Raw genomic sequence first — 14,962 nt, 5'->3', positions numbered from 1 at the left:
CTGTCCCGCTCCCTCCCGCTCCGGACGTGAGTCATCGCTTTGTCCAGCGTCTTCATGCTGTGTACGCCCCCCGCCCGCTAGTCACTTAGTAGCTGTCTTGGTTATCAGATCCGCTGTCCCAGTATCACAGCGCCTGTGCGCAAGTAACCTTTATTTTACTTAATAATGCCATATGTTCATAACTTTTATTACAGCATATTGTTGTAATTGTTCTATTTTATTATTGTTGTTAATTTCTTACTGTGCCTACTTTATAAGTTAAACTTTATGCTAGGTACACATGCATAGGAAAAAACATAGTATATATAGGGTTTGATATTATCCACAGTTTCAGGCATCCATTGGGGTCTTAAAATGTATCACCCCTGCAGATAAGGGGGGACTAATCTAAATGGTGAATCAGCACCAGAGGCTGTACTGCCCTCCCACAGGGCAATGGTCATGTGTGGGTAGGGTGTGGCTGTCACAACAACCAGAAGGCAATCCCAGCACTGGTTTGCAGAGGCCAGAGCCAACATCCTACAATATTCCCAGCATCCGGCCCTAAATATCAGCAGGACCTGACAACTGGCCCCAGAGGCAGGGAACAGGTGAGGGGCGAGGGAGCAAGGCTCAGAGGAGGAAATGAGTGCAGAGTTCGCGGGTGGGGGATGAGGTGGGGAGGTTTTGCAAAGTCACAGCCTCACTTACCTACTGTTTTCCAGAGCAAAAGGGTGCTTGTTGATCCAGAGAGGTGACTGTTCCTCTGGCCGGTTGCGAATCGCCTACATCTGTTCCTGTTACCACTCTGCTTTGATATTTGCTCTGGCTTTCTGGTCAGTTTCCAGCCCCACGCCCAAGATACAAGGAGGCAGGACTGCCCAATGGTTTGTATAATTCCTTTCCTGACCTACCTTTCTCCAAAAGTTGACAAGGCCCCATGGAACGGGGTGGGCCTTGTATTGTTCTTGCTTTACAGTATTGGGAGAGATGACAAAATGCACATTTAGACACAGCAGGCAATATGGTGAAGACACACATGCGCACACACACACATAATAACAAGTAAGCTTTCTGGCTGAAAAGAAGGTAGAACTTTTTTCTTTCAAGTTTATGAATACTGAATTTGCAGTGTCAAAGCAAGGCGAGTTTTTTTGAAATGGAAAGGGTAGCGCATTATACACATGGTATCATAACTTTTCACCCAGAGAACTACAAAGCAATCGTGCATATACATACCCGATGTGGGCACTGTCGCGATACGGCAGCACTGAAAATATACTACAGAAGGATCTTCTGCCACTGATAAGGACTATTCTAAAAAATAAAAATAAAAAAAGAACAAACAAACTAAATGCAAAAACTTTTAAATTAAAAAAAAACAAACTCTAGCAATTAAGCATTCATGGAATTCACAGCAGTATTTGCACACTCCCACCACCTCCTCTGACAGATGGTGTTTTGAGCTCCTTGCCAAATGCAACCTCAGCACAGCAGCACACGCTGCCTCTCCTTATCCAAATGTTAACATGCGAGACACTGGTGAGGGTCTCTGATGAGGATACATGAATCCTTTCTCCGGTGAGATTGGCTGGCTGTGGGCTACACATGCAAGAGGAGAGACACGGCTATGAGTCCGCTGTACCCAGTGCTGAGCCAACCGTCATGCTACATTTAAACCATTGATTTCTACTCTGCAGTATACAATGTAAAAGCAATGGTGCCAGAAACCACTGAGCAGGAAAGACACTCAGATGCCATTATGATCATTAGGGTTTTTTTTTTTTTTTTTTTTTAATATGCTGGCAGCGTGTTAGGTTCTGAGAATAAATTGAGGGAACAATTACATAATCAGTCTTAGCCTCCATTTCTGCTATAAAGATACTACTGGAAATGGTTCTACATGATGCTCTTATGCAATCAAAGGCCACTTAAAAAAACATTAAAAAAACTCTCAAAAGTACTTATCCCGGCATCCGAGAATAACATTTGCGAAAGAGAATTACTGATGGAAAAAAAAAATGGAGAAACGAGTGGAATTAGAAAACAACATTCTTTAATGCAATGGCAACACACATCAGATATGAGGCTTACTGATTTTTGTAATCTTTCCTTTCAATAATTGTAGTGATACAACCAGGGGGGAAGAAACAGTGCTACTAATTGCATTAAAATTTGGGGATTTTGACCTTGTTTTAAAACTTTGCATTAAATTGCTTACACGCTCAGGATAAAGTCAGATTCCTTTGTCTCATTCATGGAAACCAGCAACAGAGCTGACATTGCAATGCCCATGTCAAGTTACTTATAATAATAGCTAATACTTAGTAAGTGCCGATTGGATGCCAGATTCTAAATATTTTAACTAAGGAAACACAAGTAAGTGACATGATGAAAGCGATGCACTAGCAGGTGTGACTGACCATGGACTTTATCACTCCTACATGTCTCAATGCTTTGCTCTTCTCTAAGAATGCAAGGTCTGCTCCTGCGGGTTGCACTGGGCACCTTTCCAGGCTGGCCTGCAGGTCACCAGGCTGAGCATGGAGTGGGGACAGAGGGTGACTGATCACAACAACAGCCGTGCCATCAGAGTTGCTGGAGCCCAGGGTAGCTCTGTACTCCCACTCTGCTCAGCCTGGGCCCCTTTCCAAATGGAAGGAGAGAGGTTCCCACACCTACTCCCACCCCACCCCTGCTATCCACCCCAGAGAAAAGGCCGGAGCTCCTCTTCTTCCCCGTGTCACTCGACATCCATGTCTTCGGTGACAACAGAGGAAGGAACGTACTGAACAAACTCATCTGGCTTAGCATACTGACTTTTCGTTACTTGGTGCTAATGTGTCCTTCCTTCCCACACACCAAACTTGTCTGGACATCTTAATAGAACAAGAAAATGAGAGACTATAAATGCATGTGAGATATAAGCATTCTTTCCAAAATTTCAACCACAATGCGCCCATTAGTAAATGAACTGCATTGTTCTGCTAAATGACTGCTCACACTGTGTGGTCCTCACCATTTAGGTCTAGGAAGGGTTGACAACATGAGTCTCATTCAGAGAAACATGTTATTTTAATGCAACAGGTCAAGTTAGCATCCCTGAATATGGAATGCTTCCCAACAATTCTAGTGGGGTTGGTACTTCTCTGGTAGGCCATGCTCAAGCAGCTGGACAGGGGAAGAGTCAGTAAGGAGCACCACATCTTTGGGTACTTTCCTTCCATTCTCAGGCCCTGCCATCCCATAGCCTCTCACTTTCTGCAGGGACCAGAAGAGAAATTCAGAGCAGACACGTGCCTAGTAGCCCCGCAATGGGTTTGCAGCAGTTCATGCTACAGGGGGGCTGGAAATAGCTAACGGAGCTGCCGAGAACACATCCTGCATTTTTCCTGAAGTAGTTCTAGAATCTGGGAGGGATGTCAGGCCTTAGCCAGAGAAGGCAAATATCAACATGTGGCAAGCTCGAGTCTTCTGTTGCCTCCACCGGCAACTCTGAGAAGCGTGGGTCTAAATACCAACCACGGTGTCCAGAACCTGGAGGGGTTTGTGTGATTTTGCAGCTTTGCTATTTATAAGCATCAGGTAATGTCCATCACATGGGACACACACAAGAAAATCAGATTCGTTGGCCTCCTCTGAGAGCTTGTGTATTTGTGAAAGAAGTAGATCAGGTGCTAGTGAAGATGATGTAAGACAGCCAATCGCCATTTCCAATGGGCTTTGAAATTGACCACCTCCGTGTCTTCACTTCCAGCCACTGCCGCGATCTTCTTTTATGCCTAAATGGTATGCGAAAAGCCCGCAAAATTCTCCGCATCTGTGACACATAAGGGATTCCTTGGAGTCAAGATGACCAGAAAGCATTACGCAAAAGATTATGACTTCAAAAGAAGAATTGACTCCAGAGAGACAGGTCTTTAAGGAAATAAAGATCACATTTCCATACACAAGAATCTGTCAGTGGGAAAAAAAAAGAAGTAAAAGAAAAGGGTCCGCAGTACTGCAGCCCACATGGGCAGGGCTCCCTCTGGATCCACAATGCTTTCCAAACCCATTCAGGAAGCACTGAGCGTGTTCTGCAGCTGGAATATCGGCTAACTTTCTTCTTCATCTAGCCTAGCCTCATTTCCGTGCTTAGGAAAGTGTTTCTGGTATGAAGGAACTTGCAGCTTCAGGCCACAAAGCATGTGTTCTGCTGACAAGATGCTGGAGTGCTCGGGATAGCCAGGAAATGCATGGGGGTCCCCACAGTTGACAGAGCAACATGGACCATTTTCACTGAATGTTTTCAACCCTTCAGTCCGGTGCTGACAATATCTGAGCAGACAGCGTCCAACGTCATCCAGGACTCTTAAGGACTCCCTCTAATGCCAAAAACTGGCTTCTTGTTCTATTTCCAGAACCCTGAGGAGTCTCTCTTAGCTGTGAGAAGGTTTGAGCTCTTCCAGGTGGAATATTCCATTAGACCAGGAATATTCTCTTAAGGACATGAAAACAAGCAACCAACTTCACAAGTTAGAGCAAAGAAAATCACATTCACAACAATGGTAGCTAAGTACACTGATGCATGAATACAACCCAGGGGTGTCCAGGGGCCGGGGGTCCACATTAGGTACTGGACATACAGGTAGAAATGCACTCTCTAATTCTGTAATTCATTCCCTACTGCCCAGGAAGCAGGAAAGAACACACTTAAAAATGCTGGTGTCGGGGGTTGAACTGTGTCCTCCAAAGAGACATGTTGGAGTCATAACCGCAGAGCATATCAATATGGCCTTACGGGGAAATATGGTCTTTGTAGATTTAATCAAGTTAGGATGAGGTCACACTGGATAGGAGTGGGCCTTACACCCAATGACTGGATATATCAAGGAGAGAGATTTGGAGAAACCCTGACACACACAGAGGGAAGAAGGCCATGTGATGACGGAGGGAGAGGCTGGAGTGACGTGGACAAAGGTAAGGATGCCACACATTGTCAGCAGCCACCGGATGTTGGAAGAGGCCAGAAATGATCCTTCTTTAGAGTTTCAGAGGCTGTGGGACCCTGCAGACACTTTGATTTCTGACTTCTGGGCTCCAGAACTATGAGAGGGCACACTTTGTTCTTTTAAGCCACACAGTTTGTGGTACTTTGCAGGGGAACTCTAGAAAACAAACACCGCCGGCATGGGTTTCTTCCCAGCATTGCTCAGTTTCATACATCGCCTGCTCAGCAGGTGCTCTGTGCACTCATGCGGCATTGTCAGTGCACCAAGACAATCATATTCCCATTTAGGGAACTGGGAGGAGGGAGGGAGCCTGTGGGGTAGAGAGACATAGAAGCCTGAGCAGGCGGTGGGTCTGGGGCCTGGGACAGGCGCTTGGGATCTGGGTCAGGTCATCAAGGAGGAGTGAGGTTCCAACAGGTGGGAGTGGGGAACGGAGAGCCGAGGATGAAGGGAAACATGACCGACAGTGATGAGTGAGGCCGCACGGGGCATCAGAGTGAGGGGGACTGAGGCCATAGAGCTGGCTCAAATCAGGTAGGAAAGTGCTTCTGTAGATCTATGCCAAGTAGCCCACAGATACAAGATGGTGGTATCATCAGGGGGAGGTGTTAATCTTCTTCTCATGATTACGCGTATCACCACCATCTCCACAGCCACTTCCATGACTGCTGATATTACTGCTAGGACAGTACAGGCCTTCCCTGCTGACTAGAGGGTACCTTATCCTACAACGCAGGGAGTGGTGGGAGATTTCTGAGAAACAAGTTATATGATATTCCTCTCTTCTTCCCTCCCACAGATATTTTCTAAGCACTTACTCTATGTCAGACATTGTGTTAGTGCTGGGAATCAGATATTGAACTGCACATACAAGGGCTCCATCCTTACAAAGCTTATGGTTGGGTGGGAGATATTTACGCAGGGGTATGATTGGTCTGGAGCAGTAGAGGGCACTATAGAGCACATCGGAGGGACAGCTAACCTGATCTGAGGGAGGCGCGGTGGGCTTCCTGGAGGAAGTGACCGCTAAGCTGAGGTAGGAGTGGTGCATGGCATCAGGCTACAAGGAGAAGGTATACTGGCAGAAGAACTGGTATGAGTCAAGGCAGGGAGGATAAAAGAGCAGAAGGCCTATTCAAGAACTTGAGCATGCAATAAAACTCTCCTCCTGACCCACAAGAATCTCTGTAAATCAGTTTGGCCAACACCCATAGCACACTGCAGCCCAGGCAGGGAGGCTGTTCTCTAGAATACTCACTGTGAGCTTTGCACTTACTAAAAGGTAGTTATATATGACCCTAAACTGTTTACACCAGTTGTGCTTGTTATTTATACTTGTCCTTGTTCATGAAAGACTGTACAAACTAATGAAATGTGGGGAAAAGGGGAGAAATGTTATTTCTATGAAAAAAATGCTGATGCTTTAAAAAATATTCAGACAAGGCAAGCCGCCCCCTCCCCAAATTTGTATTTGAGGTATAGGCAAGACATCTATAAAAGATAAAAAAAAAATTGTAAAAACCCAAAAGAATTTTGCAGTTAGATTCCTCAGTCATTTTGTAAAAGTCCAGTCTGGTCATGGCAGCAGTTGGGGGGGTGGTATACTGATATGTGAGGTTGATACCACAAGACAGACCCCAGTCTGTGGGCCTATATGCAAAGAAAAGGCATGGTATCAAAAAACAAATGAACAAATGAAAAAAAACAACCAACTATTGCCCTGGTTGGTGTGGCTCAGTGGATTGAGCGCTGGCCTGCAAACCGAAAGGTTCAATTCTCAGTCAGGGCACATGCTTGGGTTGCAGGCCAGGTCCCCAGTGGGGGTCGTGCGAGAGGCAACCAATCAATGTATCTCTCACACATCGATGTTTCTCTCTCCCTCCTTTCCCTTCTGCCTAAAAAAATAAATAAAACCTAGAATAAAGAAACAAAAAACCCCCCTCCTGTTGAATGATCAACAATATGCCTTAAAGTACAATATTTAAACTATGTATGTAATTTTTGTGGGTATTTTTTCCCAGTGTTTACTAACCTCTCCCCTTAACTAAGCAATTACTATAAATCACTCAGCAGAGCTGGAGGTGGCGTCGGGGGGAGGAGCGTAGATGCTGGTGACGCTAGCAGGCCAGCTCCTGAGAGGCCACCCGAGCCTGGGAGGGAGTCGGTCCTGGGGCTCAGGAGGCCTGGGACTGGTAAAGGCGGTGACAGTGACGGCGCCATGCTGTAGATGAGCTTCGCCAGTGATAGGGAGTGAAGGGAGAAGAGGGGCGGGACTAGGATAGCGAAGCTCACAGCTGTGGTGAGAGAGGATAAGGGAGTGTGGGAGTTTGCTGGGGCTGCCATAGTGAAGCGCCACACGCTCAATGGCTTACGTATAGAAATGGACTGTCTCACAGTTCCGGAGGCCAGAATTGCAAGATGTTGACAGGGCTCTCTGACAGAGGCTAGAGGGCAGGATCTATTCCAGGCCTCTCCCTCAGCTTCCAGTAGCTCCTCGGCTTGTGACAATGTGAGGCCAACCTTCACATGGCCACCTGGCATTCTGCGTGTATGGGGGCGGTGTCCATATTTCCCCCTTTTATAAGGACACCATCATACAGGGCCAGCCTTGCTCCAGGACAATCTCATCTTCACTGATTACACCTGCTATGACTTTATTTCCAAGTAAGGTCAGACTCTGAGGTGTTCGGGGTTGGGGTTCAACATGAGAGTTTGGGAGGACCCAATCAGGGAGGAAGCAAGCTGAGCGTGCTGTCACAGAAGTGAGGAGGTCTCCCTTGAGCCCTCTCCTGCCTGCTCTTCCAGAAAGGCACTGACAGCTGGTGCCCGCAGTGTGGCCCTGGCCCTGAGCGGACCGCCACTTTGTGTCTGGCTTATTTCAGTCGGCATGTTTTCAAGGTCCACAATGTTTTCACGGTTTCCTTCTCAGAGTGCTGCACACCACCGGTGGGGACCAAGGTCTGGTCTCCCTCAGGCTCCCAGGCTCTCTCACCAAGCAGAGAATTGAAACAGAACCGCTAAGGGAAGACCGTCCAAACCCTAGATCTTCCCTCCGTGACTTGTTTAGTTTCCTGCGTGTCACACTGGTTGAAAAGAAGCAACAAGCACGTGTAGTCTGCAAGTTTTCAGCAGTGTCTATCTGCATGGGCGAAGCCAGATCACAGTCCTCTGCTCAGCACCCTCACGGCTGGCACCTGACTCACAATAAAAGCAGATGCCTTCACAATCCACCCTCCCATGACTTTCCAGGACTCATGTCTTCCTCCTCCCTTTCCTCTCTCCCTGCTCCATTCACACTGGCTTTTCAATAGTTCCTTAGGCACACCCCATACTCTCTGGCCTCAGAGGCTACACAACTGCTGTTCCATTCAATCTGAATGCAATTCCTTGCACAGGGTTAGTTCCTCGCCTCCCTCAGACCTCTGCTCAAAGGAAGACTTGGCCCATCCCGAGCCCTGCCTCCAACCCCTCAGCCGCTTGTTTTCCTCCATAACAGACCTATCCCGTGTCTGACAGGGTATATTTACTTGTTTATCATCTGCCTTCCCAAGTAGCCTGTGACTCCTTGCAGCAGGACCTGTGTTTGCTTCATTCACACATACATCCCCTCACTTAAAACAGTCCCAGCACAGCAGGTGTCAGTACCGAGGTGCTGAATGGACTAAACCCAGGTATCACTGCACTCAGCATAGTTCAGGAACTGCCTTATTAGGCACCTTCTATTTGCACGCATGTCTCCTTCCAGAAAAACAGCTGTTTATACACAGGTGGTTCAATGATATTAGAGAAGGTCTGGCTATTCCCATTTGTTATGTGTCTTCCGTACTGTCTTCCACAGGGGAGGTGCTCAGAAAACCTGAGTCCGCTGCAACAGGGCTATCCCAATACAAATCCAGTGTCTTAAAACATGACACGCTGATCAAAACACGACGGATGGAACTGACCCTGTCTGGGTGCAAAAGCGGTAACATGTCTGTAATAGGACAGGCTAAGTCCGCTCAGTCTGCAGTTACACTAATTGTTAGCCTCTATAGAACACACGGTTGATTTAAATTCCAAGATATTTTTTCACATGAACTTGTAAAAACTCTCTATCCTGAAGTGTAAATCATTTATCCCTGCTAAATTTAGTCTCGGTGCTCTGGGCCTGGTGTTTCCAGCTGTTGAAGTGACTGAGTGTTGGCTCTCTTCTCTCCCTGCATTGCGTCTTCCACGAGGCACGCAGCAAGGCTTACTGGCCTTCACTCCAAAGAAGAGATAATGCTCAAGGTGAAACCATGTGCTATTTTTCTTAAGCTCCCCTTCAGGCTTCAGACCACTGGCTAACAAATTTCAGCTGCCTGCAGGTCCTCCCGCCTGATCCCCACCCAGCCCACTGTTTACCATTCTGCCCCCGGGGATTTGCTGTGACGGGGAGTAGTCTAACATGCTGCTGAAATCAAATGGCACGTCCACGGGGGTCCCCCGGTTTACTAACCTGGTTATTCATCAATAGGGAGATGAAGTTAATGTAACTCTTTCTCAAGGACGTCATATTGATTGTTAGCAACCTGCGCTCTTTTCTAAAAGCACCCAAACCATCTGTTTAGGAATCCATTCCAGAACTCTGCCAACAATTGGCTCCGGGTTTGCTCGCCTAGAATTATTAGAACCTACCCTCTGCTGCTACTTTGGTCTCTTTTAGACTTTTTTCAAAGGTAATATTTGTCTAGCATTCAACTTAGAAGTTTTATTCTCCATGGATTTTTAATGATCATTTGTATTTCTAAATTCTTCCCATTCCTTGGGATCCATTCCTGAAGACTGAAACTCACTTAAAAGGCTTCTTCATGCTTTTACTCCACAAACACTTATGGGGCACCTAATGTATGCCTAGCACATTACTTTGTTTAAAGTCTACATACCATAGTTCTACTTGTTTAAGAATCTAAAACTCGGCCAAAAATTGACATTTACTCTGTCCTTATACCATCACCCATAGAAATTCATCATCCCTTCCCTACTTCTGAATATGGGTTTAAAATCCCCATGGCTATCACTGGGGTTTTTATTTATTTTATTGTGATAAAGTATATACAACATAAAATATGCTATTTAACGATATATAAGTGTACAATTCAGTCTTATTAAGTACGTGTACAATTTTGAACAACAATCACCACTCTCTATTTTCAAAACTTTTCTAATGCACCAAGCAAAAATTCTACAGCCATTAAGCAATGGCTCCCTTTATACCCAGACTCTGGTAACCTCTCATCTACTCTGTGGACTTACTTATTCTGGGTATTCTGTGTACATGGAATCATGCAATATGTGACCTTTTGTGTCTGGCTTATTTCAGTCAGCATAATGTTTTCAAGGTTCATACACATTGCAGTATGTATCGGCACTCCTTCACTTTTTATGGCTGCATAATATTCCTTTGCAGGTATACCACATTTTGTTTATGCATTTGCTCATGGACAAGGGTTGTTTCCACCTTCTGCTACTGTGAATGATGCTACTATGAACGTTGGCTACAAGGATCTGTTTGAATTCCTCTTCAATTATTTTAGGTATATTCCTGGCAGTGGAATTGCTGGGTCAAGTGGTAATTTTATGTTTAACTTTCTGTGGAACTGCAGGAACTATTTCCCACAATCCGTGCACCCTTTCACATTCCCATTAGCAAAGTACAAAGATTCCAATTTTCTTTCCTTTCTATCAATCTTTAGTTCATTCTAAACTTGAATCTTCCTCACAGTATTCTTACACATTTTCCATTCTCTTATCAGTCCTTGGCCTTTAGCTAATGATTTTTAAAAGTCAGAATTCAAAGAAAATCAGAATTCAACAGTTTTCTCAAAATCCATTATAACATGCTGTCTTCCAGTGTATGAGTTTTAATCTTCCACCCATCCTTTCAATTATGAGGAGCTTTGGAATCTGATGCCTAGATCTATATTCCACGCCCCACTTTCCAGCTCAGTGTTCCAGTTTCCACCTTTGTAAATTGGGATGAGGAGTGTATTAGTTTCCTATGGCTGCAGTAACAAATTACCGCCAAGTTAGTGACTTAGAGTAACACAAATTTATTATCTTACAATTCTGGAGGTCAGAACTCCAAAATGGGTCTCACAGGGCTGAAGTCAAGGTAGTAGTAGAGCTGGTCCCCACTACAGGCACTAGAAGAGAATCATTTTCTTGCCTTTCCCGGCTTCTAGGGGTTGCTGCATTGCTTGGCTCATGGCCCCTTTCTCCATCCTCAAAGCCAGCAGTGGACAGTTGAGTCTTTCTCACACTGCATCACCCCAGCTCTAACTCTTCTGTCTCCCTCTCCCACTTTTAAGGACCCTTGTGATTACAGGGAGCCCACCCAGATAATCCAGGATAATCCTGCTACTTTAAGGGCAGCTGATCAGTGGTCCCAACTCTATCTGTCACATTAATTCCCCATTGTCATGCACCCTAACATATTCACAGATCCTGGAGATATGACATGGACATGTTTGGCAGGGTGGGATGGGGCCGTTATTACACCTAACACAGCACTCGTAACAGCTTCCTCGTAAGATTGTTTCAAGGATATGTATAGTTTTAAATTCTTTCCATTTTTCAAAATAGAGTCCTGAACACTGAAACTCACTTCAAAGGTCTTTCTGCTCATTTACTCCAACACTGACTTGAGTTAATGAAACAAAGCCTATCAGGTCCTGAGCGCTGGCACCCTGTATGCACTCATTAAACACCCCCATTACGGTGGTCAACCTTTGCGCGTCTCTAGGCCACTCCAGAAGAAGAGTTGTCTTGGGTCACACATTAAATATATTGCAACACACAAAAAAAATCATAATCTTTTAAGTAAATTTATGATTTTGTGTTGGGCCGCATTCATAGCTGTCCTGGGCTGCACGTGGCCTGCGGGCCGCACGTTGGACACCCCTGCATGATATTCATAATTTTGTAATTCCTTTTGACAATATGGTCACTGCCACAAGAATCCACTTGTTAGTCTGAACTTTCTAAGATGTCTTCCTCAAGCCCAGCCAAGCATTGCTTTGTTTTCCAACTATCAAGCCCAACATGACTGCCAACCTGTCTTCGTGTTCAGGCAGAAAAAGAACGGGAGTGCGGTAGCTCCCGTCGCTGCTTCCCCTTCCCGCCAGGAGACGCAGCACCCGCGGCGCCCGCACAGAACTCATCTCCCGTCTGGCTCTAACAGTGAGCCTGAGGCTCTCACCGCTGGGCCTGCCACTGGTGTCCACATTCCACCCTCGGCTACCACTGGCCCACAGCTCTGCGGCATGGCCCCAGACCACCTCAGCGTGGTTCTCGCATGAGAGCCGCACATGACGCCTTCCAGCAGGTCCCCAGTCCAGCCTCGCAGAATTCACTGATTCTAAGCAGATGAAGATGGTTTTTCCTTGAAGCAGACTCCATCCTCCACCAGCACCATGCCTTCCACTGAAGGGGCTCACTTCCACTTCCCACACCAGCTGGGATTTGTCTCCTGTTGCAGAGAGGCTGGGTGAACGTGGGGATGGCTGAGGCCCCAAGGGTTATTTCTGAGCAGCTACCCTGACCCTACTGATCATGAGGCTGACTTAGGTTTTTTGTCTTGTTTGTCCAGTAACAAGAGGATTGTCTTTTCTCATGTTTGGTTCTCAGTTTTCATCAACTTTTTCCCTTTGTATCTTAAATTGCTTAACACTCACGGGCAAGTGAGGCATTGAATCTCAAGACAGACGCTTCCTTCTCATCCTGTCAGCCGCCCTCTGGTCCTTGCTGAGACGGGAGCCCACATCCTCCTCCAAGTTGGTGCCTCTGTCACACAGTGAGCAGGTTGGGGAACAGAGGAGCCTCATCACCAGGGTCTTCAGAGGCAGAACAGCAAGTGGGTACGGGTGCGGTCTGCAGCCTGAGAGGCCGGTCTGTGCTGCTCAGAGGTCACAAGGAGACTCAGGAGTGTTTGAGGGGGCAGAAGCTGGGGCTGGAGCAGGCTCCTTTTCGGTCTCTCTTCCCCGGGTGCAAGAAGAGGCAATCATATCAGTACTCAGGCCATTCTACTTTCAGTCCAGACCTTCAAGATCTTTGACCAACACCTCCGGTCTTCTCTGTAAAGCCTTGTTCCTCCCCAGCAGGCACACCTGAGCCTAGTGACTCTGACACTTGCTGCAAGAGTGTCCCTCTAGTGTGCTGCCGTGTATATGCCTCCGGGCACCAGAGGTGGCGCATCAGAGACCCCTCCCCAGCCATCGCACCTGTAGGGACTTCTGAAAGCTCCACCAAGACACCCCTACCCACCCCTGCTGGTGCAGAGCTTGTCCACATGTCCCCAGTCGCCCTCCATGGGGCAATCTTGCGCCTGCTGTCATGGGGGCAATTCTCCTTTCCTTTATCGAAAGGCTGGGTCACATCCTCCCATTCATCGGCTCCACCACAATTTCCTTCTGTCACCTCAGAAATTGGATTTTCTTCCTGGCTCTTTCTTTCATCTAAGAACAATCCATCCTTGCTCATAAACCAGAGGCAGTAGGAGAGCACCTCCCGTCCTTTCATCCTCCTTTGGCATGAGAAAGGCAGTTCTCACCTGGGCGGTTACGACTGCCCATCACCACAGCCTCCAGCCTGTGGTTCCCATAATGGGCAAGAGCTCGCCTTCCTGTCCTCAATTCCAGTTCTCAGATCTTCAGATAAGCTAATGGTCTCTCCTGGCTCCCTCAGAAAATTCCCCAGCAAAACTGCCAGCAACTGCGTGCTTTGCGGACTGCTTATATTATTCCTGGGTCAAGGGTTCGCTGAGGAAGGCGGCTTTGTAATGTACACTGACAATCACATTAGTCCAAATCTTTTATTAGCTACATCCTCTCACTACCAAACCATGCCAAGTAATTATTTGACTGTATCCTCGACAGCATTCAGAGGTGGGGAATACTATTCATGTAGCCCACCCCTATGGACTTGTCATTGATTTTATTTAGCAATGACAGGCTTTCTATGCTTATTTTATGGTTAAAGAGATTATGGATAAAACCACAAATGTAAATTAATGGTGAAAAATTATACTAAACATGGCATAAGTAGGTTTGGATTCAGTAATTAAGAGCCACAAAAGACAAAAACGCAATGGTTAAATGAATGAGGCACAATGATTGTAACAGTGAGAGTAAGGGGCAGAGAGAGAGAGACTCAGAGTATTCTGTTTAACAAGTGACAGTTGGGTACATTTTAATGAAAAGCTCTGTACTTAAAATAAGGATATATACTGACTATGTAAAAATTATTTGATGAGAGCTCAATTTTGCTATTCTAAAATCACTGAATAGCGATAAAATTATGTTCTCTGTTCAACTAAGGTTTAAAAAATAGGTATAAAATTCAAGAAAACAAGTTTTAAGAACTATAATCATTATTGTTCATGCTGTAAAATGTGTTTTACACCAAATGACAGTAAGGCTGGGCCTTAGTCATTCTATGAGTCTAACAACCTTTTGGCAGTTTTCATTTGGTATAGATTAGAGCATTAGTGGTCTTGTGTAAGTCAAGAGGTCAAACAAAATGGTCTTTGCAGCAGGCCTCCACTCTGGGATGGTGTCTCTAATTCTAACGTTCAAGGAAAACCATGACCCAGGCTACAGGTTAACAGAGAGAAGCTGTCCCCAAGGGGTAGGAGGGGTACTGAGAGGCAGGGGACCTCTGTTCCAGGGCTGCCGTGCATGGACTTCCATTCCATCACGACACACCCGCAATGGTGATTCTGATGCATTTATCACCAGGATAGTTTTAATATCAAGGTCACAGAAATTTCAACCATAATTTTCATTTAACGGCACTTTCCTGGAGAAACACACAGTCCAGATGTGAGCAGTCCTGGAATGTGAATCAGCGCCCAGGAAGGATCTGCTGGCAAAGTCATGATTCTACTCTCCTAAAGCCTTCGAAGCTCGCTCAAAAACCGAGTCCAGGCACAGGCCTGGCAGGACTGCTACTGACCAAAGCGCAAAGCCCTG

At 46.2% G+C, this 14,962-nt stretch overlaps 1 protein-coding gene across 3 annotated transcripts in view; it reads right to left on the bottom strand.

Moving 5' to 3' along the window:
- Nucleotides 1-14,962, bottom strand: part of CABLES1 (Cdk5 and Abl enzyme substrate 1) — a 101,461-nt gene that overhangs the window by 36,519 nt on the left and 49,980 nt on the right. For 2 of the 3 annotated variants that reach the window (XM_054583444.1, XM_054583446.1), the window contains one exon: nucleotides 1,219-1,296. The exons of the other annotated variant lie outside the window; for it this stretch is intronic. In XM_054583444.1, the coding sequence (XP_054439419.1) occupies nucleotides 1,219-1,296 (78 nt within the window). The remainder of the gene's footprint in view (nucleotides 1-1,218; nucleotides 1,297-14,962) is intronic. 3 annotated transcript variants of the gene reach the window in all.

This window comes from Pteronotus mesoamericanus, unplaced genomic scaffold (assembly GCF_021234165.1).
Source record: "Pteronotus mesoamericanus isolate MK-2021 breed Mesoamerican mustached bat unplaced genomic scaffold, CSHL_Meso_final contig_74, whole genome shotgun sequence".
NCBI classification, from domain to species: domain Eukaryota; kingdom Metazoa; phylum Chordata; class Mammalia; order Chiroptera; family Mormoopidae; genus Pteronotus; species Pteronotus mesoamericanus.
Note: the sequence above shows the minus strand (reverse complement) of the source record. Positions and strands in the feature narration are given on the sequence as shown.